At 40.4% G+C, this 19,949-nt stretch overlaps 1 protein-coding gene across 2 annotated transcripts; it reads left to right on the top strand.

Moving 5' to 3' along the window:
- Positions 1 to 1,615: 1,615 nt before the first annotated feature.
- si:dkeyp-13a3.10 (uncharacterized) lies at positions 1,616 to 16,004 on the top strand. Of its 2 annotated transcripts, none has more exons than XM_029704588.1 (6): positions 1,616 to 3,430; positions 3,577 to 3,774; positions 10,629 to 10,904; positions 11,165 to 11,260; positions 13,855 to 13,881; positions 15,066 to 16,004. In XM_029704588.1, the coding sequence occupies exons 1-6, from the start codon at positions 3,373 to 3,375 to the stop codon at positions 15,152 to 15,154; spliced, it is 744 nt and encodes a 247-aa protein (XP_029560448.1). In that variant the 5' UTR covers positions 1,616 to 3,372; the 3' UTR covers positions 15,155 to 16,004. The 2 variants fall into 2 exon arrangements, with proteins under 2 accessions (XP_029560448.1, XP_029560449.1); XM_029704589.1 differs by having other exon boundaries at positions 1,618 to 3,430; positions 11,168 to 11,260.
- The last annotated feature ends 3,945 nt before the right edge of the window (positions 16,005 to 19,949 follow it).

Here is a 19,949-nt window from a genome sequence, read left to right as displayed (position 1 = left end):
CATTTAGCTGTGTTTTGGGTTTTTGTGACATATATGCTTGCTTGGAAAATGGCTGTGTGATTATTTTTGGCTATGTACTCTCCTAACATAATCTAATGTTTTGCTTTTGCTGTAAAGCCTTTTTGAAATCGGACAATGTGGTTAGATTAACGAGAGTCTTATCTTTAAAATGGTGTAAAATAGTCGTATGTTTGAAAAATTGAAATTATTGCATTTTTGAGGTTTTTGTATTTCGCCCCACGGTGTTCCACTGGCTGTTGAATAGAATGGGAAGGTCACATCCCACCTAGCCCATAGAGGTTAAAGGGAGTGCTCCTAACCGCAGCTTGTTACCTGTAAAAAAGACACCTGTCCAAAGAAACAATCAATCAATCAGATTCCAAACTCTCCACCGTGGCCAAGACCAAAGAGCTCTCCAAGGATGTCAGGGACAAGATTGTAGACCTACACAAGGCTGGAATGGGCTACAAGACCATCGCCAAGCAGCTTGGTGAGAAGGTGACAACATTTGGTGTGATTATACGCAAATGGAAGAAACACAAAAGAACTGTCAATATCCCTCGGCCTGGGGCTCCATGCAAGATCTCACCTCGAGGAGTTGCAATGATCATGAGAACGGTGAGGAATCAGCCCAGAACTACACGGGAGGATCTTGTCAATGATCTCAAGGCAGATGGGACCATTGTCACCAAGAAAACAATTGGTAACACACTACGCCGTGAAGGACTGAAATCCTGTAGCGCCCACAAGGTCCCCCTGCTCAAGAATACATATACAGGCCCGTCTGAAGTCTGCCAATGAACATCTGAATGACTCAGAGGACAACTGGTGAAAGTGTTGTGGTCAGATGAGACCAAAATGGAACTCTTTGACCTCAATTCAACTCGCCGTGTTTGGAGGAGGAGGAATGCTGCCTATGACCCCAAGAACACCATCTCCACCGTCAAACATGGAGGTGGAAACATTATGCCTTGGGGGTGTTTTTCTGCTAAGGGGACAGGACAACTTCACCGCATCAAAGGGACGATGGACGGGGCCATGTACCGTCAAATCTTGGGTGAGAACCTCCTTCCCTCAGCCAGGGCATTGAAAATGGGTCGTGGATGGGTATTCCAGCATGAAAATGACCAAAAACACACGGCCAAGGCAACAAAGGAGTGGCTCAAGAAGAAGCACATTAAGGTCCTGGAGTGGCCTAGCCAGTCTCCAGACCTTAATCCCATAGAAAATCTGTGGAGGGAGCTGAACGTTCGAGTTGCCAAATGTCAGCCTCGAAACCTTAATGACTTGGAGAAGATCTGCAAAGAGGAGTGGGACAAAATCCCTCCTGAGATGTGTGCAAACCTGGTGGCCAACTACAAGAAACGTCTGACCTCTGTGATTGCCAACAAGGGTTTTGCCACCAAGTACTAAGTCATGTTTTGCAGAGGGGTCAAATACTTATTTCCCTCATTAAAATGCAAATCATTTTATAAAATTTTTGACATCTGTTTTTCTGGATTTTTTGTTGTTGTTATTCTGTCTCTCACTGTTCAAATAAACCTACTATTAAATGACTGATCATTTCTTTGTAAGTGGGCAAACGTACAAAATCAGCAGGGGATCAAATACTTTTTTCCCCCACTGTATATAAAAAATGCGTGTCCTCCTTTTTCATTCTTGTTGACCCAATTAGTCAGACACAGGCAGACTGGACTCTACACATCTCACTTGTGCTCTAGTTCTGTTTGTATCCATAGAGTCATGCTGTTTGAAAACATCCCCCTCTGGAACAGAGAAAGATACATCATGTATATGGACTTAGGCATTTGGCAGGACAGGGGTATGAATGCTATCTGGTAACAATATCTGACTAATATCTGGTAACAACCACAAGAACATCCGTGCGCGCGCACACACACACACACACACACACACACACACACACACACACACAAACTGTAGCCACTGTGGTGGTTTGATAGAGGAAGTCACAGACACTATCTTCCTTGTTGTGTTCATCTGAGTCAGACACAGATAGACTGAACTCTACACATCTCCTCTCTTCTCTAATGTTGTTTGTACTCATAGAGTCCGGATGTTTGAAAACATCCACCTCTGTAACAGAGAAATATACATACATAGCATTCATAGTCCTTTGCTGTCGTATGTCTAATATCTGGTAACAATGACAAGAACATCCAGAAACAAACTATTCTGTACTGTTAGTAGCCTAAGAGGAGCTATGGTTACTTAATAAATATGCACATTTCTCATCATTCAAATTAGAGACATTTGTTAGAAAATTTTCCACTATTCCACTTTTAGACACCAACTGGATGTCAAAATGTACTTTCTATAACCTACAGTATCTAGATTATCTCAAAACTAACTAAAAACAAGTTACAAGAGGAAAACATTTCAGGGTCATTTATAACTGTAATTGGAATATGTATATGTCTGTTTGTCTATCTGATTGTCCCTAGGCCTCACTCCTATGAGGTAGCTGTCCTTTTAATCTGAAAAGGATTGTGTTATGTAGCCAGCACCGCCTTGCCAAGCAAAAGAGCAGTAACTGCTCATAAAGTGAAACTGAGAAAAATGACTTCAAAGTGTTTTTATTGTCCAGCCAAATGAATTGTAGGCAGATCATTGGAGATATGGTTATCTGTTGTCTTACTATAAGGTTATTTTTTATTCATATTGACCCTGACCTCTGACATGACCTTTGTCCCTAGATGGCAGTTACTGCCTTCTTGCTTGGTACACCCACTGGAATACGTTTCCATGATGATTGTTTTTAACACAAACTTGTGTTAATATGTTTTTGTATGCGGCTGTCAGTGTCATATAGTTTCATACTTGTATCAGCGAAGAACAATAAATAATACCAAGGTCAACCGTAGACCCTGCAGCACAAAGCTCAGTGAAACCAAGGTAAAAGGCAGTTACTGATGTGTGATGGCAGTTACTGCCTTTTTCCTTGGTTTCACCTTAACTTTTTGCAGTTACTGAAAACATGGACCAGATGCACAGTTACTGCTCTTTTGCTTGGCAGGGCAGTACAGGTTGTTGCAGTTGCAAGCTCCTCCCCTAACGGAACCGCCTACCACCAGCCAATCACATCAACACTACTGAAAATCTTAGTAGGCTAGCTACGCATTTAAAAGACAACATAAGGACGGACTACTTATAGCAACAAATCTAGAGACTACGCACTAATAACCGCTTTGCCCTTCATCTATTTATCATTCTACCTGTTTGATATTGGAAAGGAGAACACGAACGTGTCCTTTCTATTGATATATAATCTATTACAATTGGTTTACGTCTTGGAGGTTATTTTAGACTACAGTACATAATTTCCAAAGCCATTTCTCACATAGTGCAAAGATGCGACTTCCACTTACATTCATTCTGTTTTTCAAGTTAAATTGGGGTCTTCCAATTGGTAAGTTTATCCATTGCTTACTTTTTTCATTCCCATTGCCATGTACAATTTGTTCATTTTACGCACAACATTCTACACCATTGTGTTATGAATATTAGGCTATTAAGAACAAACAAAATTAGATTTGTTGATGTGTTTTGTTGCAGACACGGTCATTCTGTTCCAGCGGTCGGGAGTGGTCGGCGAGATGGAGACCGTCGAGCAGGTCTTGGTCAACGGAGCACCTCTCTCCAGCTGCGGGAAATACGTCAGTGGCATTCTCCGTGCTGTACTGCTGGGCAACGACAGCGAGTCTTTTCAACAGGCGTTCGAGATAGAAGAAAATGTCACCAACACCATAACAAGTAGGCCTAATGCATGCCTGAACATACTGCAACACACTAATAAGTACACAAACACACAGCAAACATTTCGAGAGCACAGTTGCCACCGTAAAATGTGTTGTATATTGGATATTCGGTGGATATTCTTTATTTATTTTAATTTATTAACAAATGTCAACAAACAAAAGAGGAATTGTCACATGCAAACAAGCATACATACAAACTATTTACATTGGCAGGAATCCTAAACAAACAAATCATATTCATTAATAATACAAGTTTTAATTGCCTTTTTGTGTTTCATTTTAGTTAAAGTAGTGTCATATTGTTAAATTCATTTATAAAGTGAAAAAAGTTAGGTTTTGAATTAGACCATTTGCATTTGAATATGACATTTACCAAGTATTATTAGCAGTTATATTAAATATACTACATCTTTATCTACGTCAGAATTTCTGAAATAAATCATTATATCAAAACCATTAAATAGTACAAACGATCCTATTGTTTTGTAACAAAATTCTGTATGTCAATCCAAAACATTATGCTATAAAAATACAGGTAAAAAAAACTAATGCAAAATGGTCTCCTTCTCCATTCCACAGAAATCACATTTATAGTCAATATTCAGCTTGAATCTTTCCAAAACATGTTTCACAAGATAAATTATATGTAACATTTTAAATTAAACATCCTTTACCTTGTTACTGATGCAATATTTTTTAGCAATTTTCCATGCTTTCCCCCATTTGTAAATCACCATAGATATTTGACAAAAAGAATCTTGCTGAGGGAATTGTAGTACCACAAACAATATTCCTACTCTGTTTATTACTACATTTATCTTTGATGTTAATATTGCCAATGAATATATTTTCATGTAAATCTATGTTACTTACATCAACCTTAGAGCAATTTTTAAAAGAGATACAAACACCCACCCCCCCCCTTGGAGTCGCATCAAAAACAATTGCATATTCTTTCGGGGTTATTGAAATGTTAAACTTCTCAAGAAATTCCCCATATGAGAATAGATATCCATCCTCATTCAGTAACTGACCAACCAAAATCATTTTATTCTCAAATCAGTTATGGAAAAAAAGAGACTTATTTTGAAATCATATTTCTTTGTTCCATATAAAGTTTCTGTGACGGGAAAAAATGTGTTTAAACACAAACATCCAAGCTAAAATTGCCTGCTTATTGTCACGGCTGTCGTTGAAGAGAGAATGGGACCAAGGCGCAGCGGGTTGTGTGCTCAACATATTTATTATAACAATGAGAACACCACGGAAAAACAATAAACTAACGACAGGAACAGAGAAGCAGACTCAACAAAAGCAGTGCTATCAAACAACTACCCACAAGTGACAAACAAAACACACACCTATTTATAGGACTCCCAATCAGAGGCAACTAGAAACGCCTGCCTCCAACTGAGAGTCCAGCACCCAACCTACACATAGAAAAACTACCCTAGAATATACACATAGAAACACAAACATAGACCAGTGACCAAAAAACCCTGTATTACATAAATCAACTACCCTCTGCCACGTCCTGACCAAACTACAATAACAAAATATTCTCTATACTGGTCAGGATGTGACACTTATGGAATTTGGCCAATTTTACTGGGATTTTATCAACATCAAAATTACATCGAAGCAAAAATTCTAAACCACCAACAGAGTCAAATAAATACTTAGGGAAGACATTCCAAATACTGTTCTGGTTCTTAATATACTTCAGAATCCAATTGTATTTTAAAAGTATTATTTAGAGTATTGAAATCTGAAACCTCAAGACCTCCTTGTTCTTGGGTATTAGTGAGCGTATCTTTCCGTAGATAGTGAGGCTTGTTCCTTCAAATACAATTATAAAGATTCTTATCTAAGTCCTTTACAATTTTAGGGGATAATTCAAGTGATAAGACATAAACCGATCTGGATAACCCTTCAGCTTTAGACAATAAAACCCGACGGTATAACGAAATCTCTCAGCAACCAGAGGTTCAATTTCTTCTTTGTTTTTCTCAATAATGCGGTTAAAGATTAATTCACTCCTTTGTTTTTCATCTTTGCATATAAAAATTCCAAGATAAGATACCATATACGTCCTGTAAAACACAATCCTTGAGTGGCAATAAGACTGACTTATTGATATTAATTTTCAAACACGAAACTAAGGAAAAGTCTTCAATGCAGGAAACTGCTTTAGAAACCTCATTCCTGTCTCTTAAAAATATGGTGGTATCATCAGCCAGATGACATAGATTAAATTCATTACCAAGTGCTGAAACAACTTGAAAATGGCCTTTCTTGATATGAAGAGCCATCATTGAGTAACCAATAAAAATGGACTAATTGGGCAGCTCTGCCTAATGCCACGGCCAATATCAAATATTTGGGATCTCCCGCGAGCTAATTTCACAGAGCTAGTACAACCACTATATAAAGTTTGGACTGCTTTCAAAAAAAAGTCACCAAACCCCCAAAAAACATTGCTTTGAACATAAACTCATGTTCTACAGTGTCAAAAGCTTTCTAAAAATCAACAAACATAAGAAAACTATCATCAATGATGAGGTCATTATAGTCAATCATATCTAAGATCAACCTGATGTTATTACTAATGTGTCGACCGTGCATAAAACCAGATTGTTCTTCATCAATTATATGATGCAAGCCTTGTTTCAACCTCTTAGCAAATACAAGGGCAAATAATTTCCCATTATTCAACAGGCTAATGGGTCTCCAGTTGTCTATATAAAGACTAACCTTATTAGGTCTGGGAATCAAAGTAATTACACCTTGCTTTAACGAAGCCGGTAACTCCCCTTTTTCTATTGATTCTTGGAACATAGCAAGAATGAAAGGAATCAATTTATCATTGAATGCTTTATAAAACTCGCTTATTAAACCATAATTTCCAGGGGACCTATTGTCCTTAAGACTGTATTTGTATTAAAAGCCTTAACTCAATTTCAGATAACTCATCACAAAAATCCCTGAAATCATTATCTATCTTCTTAGCAATGTTTGCTACATTGTCTAAGAAAGATCCATATTGGAAGTTGACTGGGCTGATGTATACAGATTCTGATAAAACTGGGCAACATGCTGAGAGATTTCTTTTGGATTTTCATTGGGAGTATTATTAATCATTAATTTACATATGGAAATCTTTTCGCCTGCCCTTTTTTCTAAATTAAATAAATATTTTGTATTTCTCTCCCATCCATTTTCGTCTTTATCTTACAAACGCTCCCCGGGCCTTTTCCTCGTAGATAGAGTCTAACTGCATTTGCAATGATGATAGCTCCAGTAATTCCTGATTAGTTAGTTCAGTTTTTTTTTTTGTATAATCCATTATTCCCTTTATGATGTCATATTTTTTCTCTCTTGGCACAAGCAATTTCTTTCCCCATTGAAATAGCCAAAAGCCTTAAATCAAATTTCATTAGCTCCCAGTAACTTCCAAACGTATTCATAACACAGGCACAATTCCAGTATTTATCAATAATTCCGCCTACTTCCTTCTTAAATACTTAATTCTCAAGTATAAAGTCTTGTTCATTTTCCAGTAACCTTTGCTAACTTTTTTGTTGTTGACAAACCATGCATATTTATCTTTATTGAGATCCCTTTGTGGTCTGTTAGTCTCTATTGAACCATCGATTTTTATCAACCTTTAAAGCCATATCTTCAGATATCAGGCAGAAATCAATACAGGATTGTATAGATAAATCTTCGGTACTTCATGTAAACATAATCTTATCTGGGTTTCTTATGTCTCCAAATATCTAGAACACCTAACCTTAGGCATATATTCCTTATCTCACAAACAGAATTGATATCCTTAGGAGGCCATCTATCTAGATTATCATGTAATACTGTATTAAAATCTCCATCCCAATGGAAATGTAGACATCATTTTACTAAATAGAATACAGTTACTTGACTTGTTATTGGAAGCAGAAGTATTTACAACATTGAGTTGAAGGTGGTTGACATCTACTAATAGTATAATCCATATCCCTGTATTATCTGCTTCATGACTCAATATATGACCCTTAAAGTTGCCTTTTAAATAAATATGCAGGTTGTTCTTCATTATATAGTCATTTTCCTTTGCACTTTTCCATGTCATATCCCTCGCTGTCCTGGAGATGAATCTCATGATCACTAGTCGTGTTGGCTGGTTGTTTTCCCCATCTCTCAGCCTACGCAGGCGGTGCACTACATCCAGAGAACCTGCAACAACATTTCACTCCTCTGGGACTATTGGCCCTGAAAATGTCCTTCATTCTTGCTTTTGATGTTCTCGTCAGATTATTCTATTCCATAAATTCTAAGATTCCATCTCCCGACTATACCGGTCATTCTCGTTTACCTTTGACTCCATTTCAGGGAGTTTCTTCTCCTGCTTTGCAACCTGAATGTTCAATGATGCGTTCTGCTGCTTCAGAGTTTTTACTTCCTCAGCACTGAAATCAATCGATTTCTTCAGGTTAACGATACTGATAGTGTTGATTTTCACCAAATTCATGATGTGATCTGCGCTCTCTTTGATTTTAGCTGTGAGGATGCTGTCACAGAATATGTTGTACTCTTCGGCGAATATGTCGTATTTAAGAGAGAAGGACCAAGGCGCAGCGGGATTGTGGACACTCATGTTTATTAAAGGAAACATGTAAGGCATCCACTTGAACAAAAAAAACAATAAACAGTACTTACAATGGTAACAGTGTAGCAGGCTCAAACCAACGCAGTGCACACAAACAATTCCCCCACAACCCCAAAGACAAACACACACACCTATATAGGACTTCCAATCAAAGGCAACTATACACACCTGCCTTCAATTGGAAGTCCCAATCATCAACATTAAACAAACACAAACCACCTGCCACATCCTGACCTAGACTAAGCAATATGCCCTCTGCTGGTCAGGACGTGACAGATGCGGACGATGTTGTCCTGTAGTTGGCTCATTGATGGTTCACTTCTCAGCTTCTTTGGAAGTTGCTCCTTGGTTGAACAATGAATTACATTGTTTCTTATTCAGGAGTGGCGTTTAAAAAAAAGTGGAAAACCCCTAAATTATCACATGATGAAAATCATGAAATCACAACCAATAACACTTTCACGTGTGTGTGTGTGTGTGTGTGTGTATATGCATGCGTATGAATCACATTCACCCCCTCCCTTTTTTTTTTTACACTACAAGCATATGAGTGTGTTTCAACAATGCCTCTTTTCTCCTTGGAAGTTTCAACATCCATTATCTCAGCAACAGTTTGGTTTTGTCCTTATTCCATGCTGCTAGCTATGAAGACGTTAGCAAGCTAACTAAACTAAACACGCTGAAACTTTTCGATAGCTAGCTTGTTCATTGGAAATCGTCAAAAATATAATTCAAGTGGTTTGATCAATTACAAAATATTCTGATATTCTCGCATCAATATTGAACCAAAGCATGCCATGACTATGAACATGGTATATTCTGAATCAGTGGTGGATGGAGAAAAACATTTCTGAAGAAAAAATATATTTGATTTCGGATTTCTATCTTCATTTGCTCATACACAAAGCGTGCCATAACTATGAAAATTATATATTCTGAATCGAGGGAGGATGGACAAATGCACAGCTTTTTTGTTGTCGAAATGTAGTGTTTTTTGGGGGAGGGGGTTTCGGTCTTCAATAGCTCTTACACGAGCGTGCCATGACTATTACAATTATATACTTTGAATCAGGGATGGATGGACAAAATCCAGATTTTTTTTTTTTTAGGGGGGGGGTGTGTGTGTAAGAGCTATTGAAGATTGAAAGGAAGAAATATCTAAATTAAAAATAAATACATCAACAGTGGATTTGTCTGCCTCCCCTGACTCAGAATATATAATTGTTATAGTGATAAAATAATTTGTTTTAAAGATAATGATTAAATAATTCTACCCTGAAACCTAACTATTAGTGATATAGTTTATGTAGCATGTATAATGAATAATTAAAATGTTAAACTTAAGTCTAACTAGGTTGGACTGGGAAAGAGAGGAATGTGTGTGTGTTTAAGAAAACACAGAGAACCATTAAACTGCGTTTGAGCCGATCTTGCTAGAACTCTGAGAGTTTATGATTTGAGAGGGAGTGCCCCTCAAGGTTTCCCTAATCTCAGAGGAATGGAACTGTCGGCTGGGTAGTGATATACAGTGGTGAGAGTTCTGGGGAAGAAGATAACTCTCCTTAGTGTTTGTGTGGATGTATGTGCGTAAGTAAGGAGTGAACTATAAAATGGATGTCTTTGTATAATGGACTTCAGAGTGCCCTCGTGAATAAACATTGATTTGACTATTGTAAGCTGGGAATTCTGTCTGTTACATTTAACCAGAACTTTACAAACTCTGGGTTGCAGACTGAGTAGATTAATTGAAGTTTATGAACATTGATAACAAAATTCTATATCATATAGTCATGTAAGAGCGATTTTGAAATCCTAAATCTATTTTTAAGTGTGGATTGTTCTCCATCCACCCCTGATTAACAAAATACCATCTTCATAGTCATGGCTTGCTTGCTTCAATAGCTATTGACGAGGTTACTGAATATTCACTGAATATCCAGTATAAAACTACATTTCCCTCTGTACAGGTGCCTTGCTCAAGGGCACAATAGCAGTTACCTGAGATAGGGCAGGACAAATCTACCTCCTTGACTGACAAGGAATACAATTATTTATATATTTATATATATTTATATTATATTATATATATATATTAGTATAAAGGATACATTCATCCTTTCCCTTTTTCCTTCACTGTCCAGAAATCATCCTTTACCATTCCTTTCCCTTTTTCCTTCACTGTCCAGAAAATCCTACTTACCAGTACCTGCGTGTGCGTGAATGCAAACTGAATGGATTTCGAGTGGTGCATTTGACCGACCAGCTCCTTGTCAACGGGAATTACTTCCTGACTCTGGACCAATCCACAGACACCTGGACAGCTGAGGTACCACAGGCCCTCGCACTCAAACAGCTTTGGGACTGGGACACTGAGCGCACGAGGAGGGAGAGGATGCAACTCCATGAGAGCTGTACCGAACTGATGAAGGAGCTCACACATTCCGAGCCCACCACCAATAGAGGTACCACTGCTTAGTGTACACTGAACGAGCATTGTATAGATTAGAAGGCAAGTGTGTATGCATGCGTGCATCTGTTTTATGTACAGCGTGTGTGTACAGCGTGTGTGTATGTCAAGCTTGTGTCAGGTTTAATAAAAGGTGTAACAACACCGTCAGCCTACACGCCACGAGCAACAGAATGTTCCTTTTCTTTAGTCACTTGTTTAACTAGTAATGAAGTACAGTAGGTCATGCAGGTGAATTCCTGTTGTATGTTTCAGCAGAGATGTCCCTGTTGACTGTCCTGGCTCCACTGCTTGCAAGCCTGGCCTTTGTTGCCGTGGTTATTGCAAGCTTCCTCATCGCTAATCGACAAGGTGAGGGACATTATAAAGCATATTTTGTATGCAGCAGTACTGTATGTCGAAGACAATTTCCCCCTCCGGGATATTAAAGTTCATTCTATTCTAAACTCAGCAAAAAAAGAAACGTCCCTTTTTCAGGACCCAAGATAATTAGTAAAAATCCAAATAACTTCACAGATCTTCATTGTAAAGGGTTTAAACACCGTTTCCCATGCTTGTTCAATGAACCATAAACAATTAATGAACATGCACCTGTGGAAAGGTCGTTAAGACACAGCTTACAGACAGTAGGCAATTAAGGTCACAGTTATGGAAACTTAGGACACTAAAGAGGCCTTTCTACGGACTCTGAAAAACACCAAAAGAAAGATACCCAGGGTCCCTGCTCATCTGCGTGAACGTGCCTTAGGCATGCTGCAAGGAGGCATGAGGACTGCAGATGTGACCAGGGCAATAAATTGCAATGTCCGTACTGTGAGACGTCTAAGACAGCGCTATTGGGAGACAGCACGGACAGCTGATCGTCCTCGCAGTGGCAGACCATGTGTAACAACATCTGCACAGGATTGGTACATCCGAACATCACACCTGCGGGACAGGTACAGGATGGCAACAACAACTGCCCGAGTTACACCAGGAACGCACAATCCCTCCATCAGTTCTCAGACTGTCTGCAATAGGCTGAGAGAGGCTGGACTGAGGGCTTGTAGGTCTGCTGTAAGGCATGTCCTCACCAGACATCACCGGCAACAACGTTGCCTATGAGCACAAACCCACCGTCGCTGGACCAGACAGGACTGGCAAAAAGTGCTCTTCACTGACGAGTCGCTGTTTTGTCTCAGCAGGGGGGATGGTCGGATTCGCATTTATCGTTGAAGGAATGAGCATTAAATCAAATCAAATCAAATTTATTTATATAGCCCTTCGTATATCAGCTGAAATCTCAAAGTGCTGTACAGAAACCCAGCCTAAAACCCCAAACAGCAAGCAATGCATGTGAAAGAGGCACGGTGGCTAGGAAAAACTCCCTAGGAAAAACTCCCTAGAAAGGCCAAAAACCTAGGAAGAAACCTAGAGAGGAACCAGGCTATGAGGGGTGGCCAGTCCTCTTCTGGCTGTGCCGGGTGGATATTATAACAGAACATGGTCAAGATGTTAAAATGTTCATAAATGACCAGCATGGTCAAATAATAATAATCATTGTAGTTGTCGAGGGTGCAACAAGCACGTCCGGTGAACAGGTCAGGGTTCCGTAGCCGCAGGCAGAACAGTTGAAACTGGAGCAGCAGCATGGCCAGGTGGACTGGGGACAGCAAGGAGTCATCATGCCAGGTAGTCCCGAGGCATGGTCCTAGGGCTCAGGTCCTCCGAGAGAAAGAAAGAGAATTAGAGAGAGCATATTTAAATTACACTGAGGCCTGTACTCTGGAGCGGGATTGAGGTGGAGGGTCCGTCATGGTCTGGGGCGGTGTGTAACAGCATCATCGGACTGAGTTTGTTGTTATTGCAGGCAATCTCAACGCTGTGCGTTGCAGGGAAGACATCCTCCTCCCTCATGTGGTACCCTTCCTGCAGGCTCACCCTGTCAGGACCCTCCAGCATGATAATGCTACCAGCCATACTCCTCGTTCTGTGCATGATTTCCTGCAAAGAAAGGAATGTCAGTGTTCTGCCATGGCCAGCGAAGAGCCCGGATCTCAATCCCATTGAGCACGTCTGGGACCTATTGGATTGGAGTGTGAGGGCTAGTGTAACCGATGTGAAATGGCTAGTTAGTTAGCGGTGGTGCGCGCTAATAGCATTTCAATCGGTGACGTCACTTGCTCTGAGACTTGAAGTAGGGTTTCCCCTTATGTTGCAAGGGCCGCGGCTTTTGTGGCGCGATGGGTAACGATGCTTCGTGGGGTGTCAGTTGTTGATGTGTGCAAGGGTCCCTGGTTTGAGCCCGGGTTGGGGCGAAGAGAGGGACGGAACCTACACAGTTACACTAGGGCCATTTCCCCCCCAGAAATGTCTGGGAACTTGCAGGTGCCTTGGTGGAAGAGTGGGGTAACATCTCACAGCAAGAACTGGCAAATCTGGTGCAGTCCATGAGGAGGAGATGCACTGCAGTACTTAATGCAGCTGGTGGCCACACCAGATACTGACTGTCACTTTTGATTTTGACCCTCCCCTTTGTTCAGGGACACATTATTCCATTTATGTTAGTCACATGTCTGTGGAACTTGTTCAGTTTACGCCTCAGTAAATATTTGTATGAACATAAGTTTGCTGAAAATCAACGCAGTTGACAGTGAGGGGACGTTTCTTTTTTTGCTGAGTTTATATCATACTGGTTGTTCTCTTGCTGCCCAGTCTGGGATATTTACTGAATAGCTTTCATGATCTCTATTTAAATGACAGATTTAGATCAGTGTGTCAGCTATGTAGAAAGTTTACTGCATGCAATGACATTTTTAGAAGCTCTATATACAATTCTATATTTTCCTTTTGCATCTCGATTCGTAGCGTTATTGTACAGTTCTGAAAGTTATATTTCCCATGACGATATGTAGCTAGTCTACAACAGAGCCAATAGAAAATGTGTCTTGTTTCTCTTTCTTCAGATCCCAGAGTTTCAGGACACCCTGGAGGTAAAATATTTTCACATCCATCTCATTGACACCCATCGGTTTCTTGGTTAACAGGAGTATGGAACATTCAATATTAACAGATGGTTTAGTATGTTGACTGGGAACTGCTGTCTCCTAAACCACACCTTGTAAACATGACTGGGCAACATTGTCCTTATCTTCTGATGCTACTGACTTTCTGTGTGCTTCTCTCATTGGTGTGTATGTTTGTCTAACACAGGTAGTTCACTTTTTGTGAAATGTGTGACTCCTAGGGCCGAGGGTAGTATTCATGATCACAGGGTTTGGTGTCAATGCGTATGTTGACAGTGATTTATGTAGATTCCATGCTTCCTGGACATTCCTACATTTAGAAAGCTGCCATTCAAACATGTTGAGCAACATTGTGAACAGCTGTTTTGGTAAATACTGATTGTGTCCCAGTTGTAGGTCTGTCACTTGTGCCTTTTAACACGAGTGATGTATATTTGCAAGTACTCTATGTATATTGCACAACAGACTTAGTCTGGTTGACACCAAACTCGAAGTCCTCCTGACTTGAGAGGCTGTTTGATGTTTTCGGGACAATGCGCCGATAAATGAAGTGGGCTGTGCTTTTACCTGGTTGGCTCGCCTCTGTCTTTCTCACTCAAATACCCACATGTACAACCCCCGGCCGCCACAAATCTAAATAACGAGAGGTCTTAATCCCCCCAGGGGGAAAAAAAATGTTTGAGAGAGCCAATCAAAGCTCAATCAATTTCTGGGTGAAAATTGCACCAGAAAATGGACTCCTGTCCGGACCAGTAGGTCATAGCTCTCCCTCGATGTGTACCACATGAGTGGCGTCAGCCAGGCTACAACAGACTTGCAATTGTTGCCTAAAGCAGTGACCTCATGGGAATGGCCAAATAGTCTGCTTTAGAAGAACCGTAATGCAGAATAATCGACACTCTACCACCAGGGAGAAAATGAAAGACTCTTGAACCACACTCTGCTGTATCGCTGTGTGGTTAAAACTCATCGGCATGTCTCCTACCACAATGCTGCTGTTTGTTCTTGTGTTACTGTTGTCTCATCTCTCAAGTGTTTACGGTGTTTGGCGTAGTGTCTGCTGAGGTAAACATCAGGAGTTAGCTGTGTGTGTATGTCTCAGGTGTGTTTTACATCTTCCTAAATTGTGTTTTTCTTTTTCCTCCCTGCAGGTGTACTTGGCTCCATTGTCCACTACCCTCAGAATGTCACAGAAACACCTCAGGCCCCTCAATCAGGAAAAGACTACCAGGTCCTCTAAAACTCAACCCACCTCCCCTCATCCACCTCTGACCCCCGTTCCTTTCTATTCTAGTTACAGTTTGCGATGTTCTGTAAAGGGAGTAGTTCACAGCGTTGTACAAGATCTTCAGTTCCTTGGCAATTTCTCGCATGGAATAGCCTTAATTTCTCAGAACAAGAATAGACTGACGAGTCAGAAGAAAGGTCTTTGGTTCTGGCCATTTTGAGCCTGTAATCGAACCCAAAAATGCTGATGCTCCAGATACTCAACTAGTCTAAAGAAGGCCCGTTCTATTGCTTCTTTAATCAGAACAACAGTTTTCGGCTGTGCTAAGAAGACAGTTTTATGCACTTTATAATTGTTTCCTCACCTTTGCTCACCTTTGTATTTCCTCACTTATCTACCGGTGCCTATGCTCTTCAGCCTTTGCTTTAGAGCTTATGTCTATACAGACAGAGTAACACTCTGTGTTCATGCTCGATAGCTCAAAACTACTGTAACTGTAACTAGATTAGTGTAGAGCTGTCAGTTGCATTTAGTCAACAGCTATCAATACCTTTCCTTGTCCAAAAAATCAGATATGACAAGTTTTAAATTTGGTCCATCTGTTTTGAATAAACATTGTTTTGATCCAGTTACACATGTTGGGTGCAATACGGTAATAAAATGTTGTGTACAGTGAGGAAATGTGTTCACTTTGTGCCTTTTGTGTATATAAAGCTACTGTATTATGATTGAGGGGACAGAACTTAAAATTGAACCATAGATGTATGAATGATTTTTATCAGTTTATTTTCATGTTTATCACTTTACTTTGTATAACTTAATGTACAGATGTTTGTCACTTTATTAAAGGTTTTTAAATGTTTGCAACTTTTGTATTGGAGTACACAGCTAAAGCTACAGTATCTTTAAATGCAAAATTGACCTGGATGCCAAATAGATGGGTAGTACGCCCCGATCAACTCAAAAGAACAAGAATTGCGACGAGCTCAGGAGACTAGGTAGTAGGGTAAGCCTACTTGAAATGCTGAAGTATCATTATTACTTGGCTAGAGGCATTCTACATAGCATCCCATTAATACCTTTTCTGAAATACAATGGATTTTAAAGCATTCTTTTTTTTTTAACAGTGGAAGCGATAGCCAGGGCCTTATTGTTTGCATTGTTACTCAATCATGTCAGCAAGCTTTGTAGGTTGGCTTGCTTTGTGAAAATGGTGCAACTTCAATGGGTGAGATGGTCACTTTACAAGTAAAGTTGTGGGGCTTGCTAAAGCTCTTTAAAAGTTTTTTTTGTTGTAATGAAAGAAAATTAAAAAGTTGCACTTTTGATTATTCAAATTGTGAAATGATTTTAAATTCCCATCGACAGTCAGTAGATTTGGTCAGAAGTAGTGGTCAGTAGTTATGTGGTTCAATAGTTGTGGTCCCTAGATGTCAGAAGTGTGGTTGTGGTCCCTAGATATGGTCAGAAGTGTGGTTGTGGTCCCTAGATATGGTCAGAAGTGTGGTTGTTGTCAGTGGTTGTGGTCAATAGTTGTGTGGTTGTCAGAAGTTGTGTGGTTGTGGTCACTAGATGTGGTAAGCAGTTGTGTGGTTGCGGTTAGAAGTTATGTGGTTGAGGTCAGGAGTTGTGTGGTTGCGGTCCCTAGATGTGGTCAGAAGTTGTGGTTCATTAGTTGTGCAGATATGGTCAATAGTTAAATGTGTGATCAGAGGTTGTGGAATGTGGTTGTGGTCACTAGACATGGTAAGCAGTTGTGTGGTATGTAATTGTATGGTTGTGGATACTAGATGTTGTGAGGTTGTGGTCACTTCTCTCTCATCATTTTGGCCCTCAGTGTCAGTGTGTCCTAGCAACGGTTCTGTTTTGGAATCTCAATAACAACACAGAGAGCTGTTTAGAAAATTTGCTCTGCAAAGAGATTGGTACACACGATTTCTAAACCGTTTTTAGGATTTGACAAGCAGAGAAGTAGAGGAAGATTTCATTCCGAAATATTTTTGTCTAATTGTTGGGTTAGTGGTCAAAACAGTAGTTGTCTGGAAAATAATACATCTGCTAGCTTCTGACATGATTAACAGCAGCTAGAAAGAGACAGGCGATGGGTTACTAAAACGGCTCCAGTTTCACATTGGCACGCACGACTCCGGTTCCGATTGCGGATTCGACAAGCGGAGAAGTAGAGGAAGATTTCATACCTTAGAAAATGTCAGTTGGAACTGATGATGATACAATGGGGAGCCTTAGAATCGTGAGAAATATTACGTTAGCGTATTTGGGCAAAAACAAATGACGAAAAGTTTAATAACGTAAAAAGTATAACAGATATCAAAAAGTTGTAAACTCGAGCGAGACCGTTCTGCACGTTTTGACCTTTGAACGGCGTTTCTAGCTTAAACGGTGTAAAATGAGTAGAGTGCGGAAGAAGTATGTCAAATCTAAGCTATTAATATTCAGAGAGAGCACTATCCAATAATGTATATAAACCCTGGATTGCTAATGTTATGTATTGGTCAATGAGAGGCTTTGAAGCAACCACTCAGTCATATTCACACTCCCTAGAAGAAGTGTTCCATAGGAATGAATGGAATTCTACAGTGTTTCAATTAAATGTTTATGGGGCAAAATTATATGCATTTAAGTATATTTATGATGTTTTTTATTTTTCACCTTTATTTAACCAGGTAGGCAAGTTGAAAACAAGTTCTCATTTACAATTGCGACCTGGCCAAGATAAAGCAAAGCAGTTCGACACATACAACAGAGTTACACATGGAGTAAAACAAACACAGTCAATAATACAGTAGAAAAATAAGTATATATACAATGTGAGCAAATGAGGTGAGATAAGGGAGGTAAAGGCAAAAAAGGCCATGGTGGCAAAGTAAATACAATATAGCAAGTAAAACACTGGAATGGTAGATTTGTATTGGAAGAAAGTGCAAAGTAGAAATATAAATAATGGGGTGCAAAGGAGCTAAATAAATAAATAAATACAGTAGGGGAAGAGGTAGTTGTTTGGGCTAAATTATAGATGTGCTATGTACAGGTGCAGTGATCTGTGAGCTGCTCTGACAGCTGGTGCTTAAAGCGAGTGAGGGAGATAAGTGTTTCCAGTTTCAGAGATTTTTGTAGTTCGTTCCAGACATTGGCAGCAGAGAACTGGAAGGAGAGACGGCCAAAGGAGGAATTGGCTTTGGGGGTGACCAGAGAGATATACCTGCTGGAGCGCGTGCTACAGGCGGGTGCTGTTATGGTGACCAGTGAGCGGAGATAAGGGGGAACTTTACCTAGCAGGGTCTTGTAGATGACCTGGAGCCTGTAGGTTTGGCGACGAGTATGAAGCGAGGGCCAGCCAACGAGAGCGTACAGGTCGCAGTGGTGGGCAGTATATGGGGCTTTGGTGACAAAACGGATGGCACTGTGATAGACTGCGTCCAGTTTATTGAGTAGGGTATTGGAGGCTATTTTGTAAATTACATCGTCGAGGATCGGTAGGATGGTCAGTTTTACGAGGGTATGTTTGGCAGCATGAGTGAAGAATGCTTTGTTGCGAAATAGGAAGCCAATTCTAGATTTAACTTTGGATTGGAGATGTTTGATGTGAGTCTGGAAGGAGAGTTTACAGTCTAACCAGACACCTAGGTATTTGTAGTTGTCCACATATTCTAAGTCAGAACCGTCCAGAGTAGTGATGCTGCACGGGCGGGCAGGTGCAGGCAACGATCGGTTGAAGAGCATGCATTTAGTTTTATTTGTATTTAAGAGCAGTTGGAGGCCACGGAAGGAGAGTTGTATGGCATTGAAGCTTGTCTGGAGGGTTGTTAACACAGTATCCAAAGAAGGGCCAGAAGTATACAGAATGGTGTCGTCTGCGTAGAGGTGGATCAGAGACTCACCAGCAGCAAGAGGGACATCATTGATGTATACAGAGAAAAGAGTTGGCCCAAGAATTGAACCCTGTGGCACCCCCATAGAGACTACCAGAGGCCCGGACAACAGGCCCTCCGATTTGACACATTGAACTCTATCAGAGAAGTAGTTGGTGAACCAGGCGAGGAATTCATTTGAGAAACCAAGGCTATTGAGTCTGCTGATGAGGATGTGGTGATTGACAGTGTCGAAAGCCTTGGCCAGGTCAATGAATTCGGCTGCACAGTATTGTTTCTTATCGATGGCGGTTACGATATCGTTTAGGACCTTGAGCGTGGCTGAGGTGCACCCATGACCAGCTCTGAAACCGGATTGCATAGCGGAGAAGGTGCGGTGGGATTCGAAATGGTCGGTAATCTGTTTGTTGACTTGGCTTTCGAAGACCTTAGAAAGGCAGGGTAGGATAGATATAGGTCTGTAGCAGTTTGGGTCAAGAGTGTCCCCCCCCTTTGAAGAGGGGGATGACAGCAGCTGCATTCCAATCTTTGGGAATCTCAGATGACATGAAAGAGAGATTGAACAGGCTAGTAATAGGGGTTGCAACAATTTTGGTAGATCATTTTAGAAAGAAAGGGTCCAGATTGTCTGGCCCGGCTGATTTGTAGGGGTCCAGATTTTGCAGTGGGGAAAGTAACCTGAGTTTCAAAAGTGTATGTAATAGAATAAACGTAGACAGTAACAAATGTAGACAAAATGAAATGCATTTCTATAACTCCCACAACATTACATTGGTGGGCGAGTGCCAAGATGGAGGCGCGAAGACTTCAAAACAGCACCCCCTGTTAGTCATCTAGTGTATATTTAAAAGATTGGAGATGGGCTCTTTCCTTGTGCTGACGTGGAACCAATAAATACTAACTGCCAGTGTCGCCGG

The sequence above is a fragment of the Salmo trutta genome, chromosome 21 (genome assembly GCF_901001165.1).
Source record: "Salmo trutta chromosome 21, fSalTru1.1, whole genome shotgun sequence".
Taxonomy (NCBI): domain Eukaryota; kingdom Metazoa; phylum Chordata; class Actinopteri; order Salmoniformes; family Salmonidae; genus Salmo; species Salmo trutta.
This window is presented reverse-complemented; position numbering and strand designations above follow the sequence as displayed.

Excerpts from the sequence above, each read along its gene's own strand:
- si:dkeyp-13a3.10 (XM_029704588.1), top strand. The coding sequence starts at position 3,373 with ATGCGACTTCCACTTACATTCATTCTGTTTTTCAAGTTAAATTGGGGT. Across the intron at positions 3,775-10,628 it reads TGTCACCAACACCATAACAA|AAAATCCTACTTACCAGTAC; the intron begins GTAGGCCTAATG and ends TTCACTGTCCAG. Across the intron at positions 10,905-11,164 it reads CGAGCCCACCACCAATAGAG|CAGAGATGTCCCTGTTGACT; the intron begins GTACCACTGCTT and ends TGTATGTTTCAG.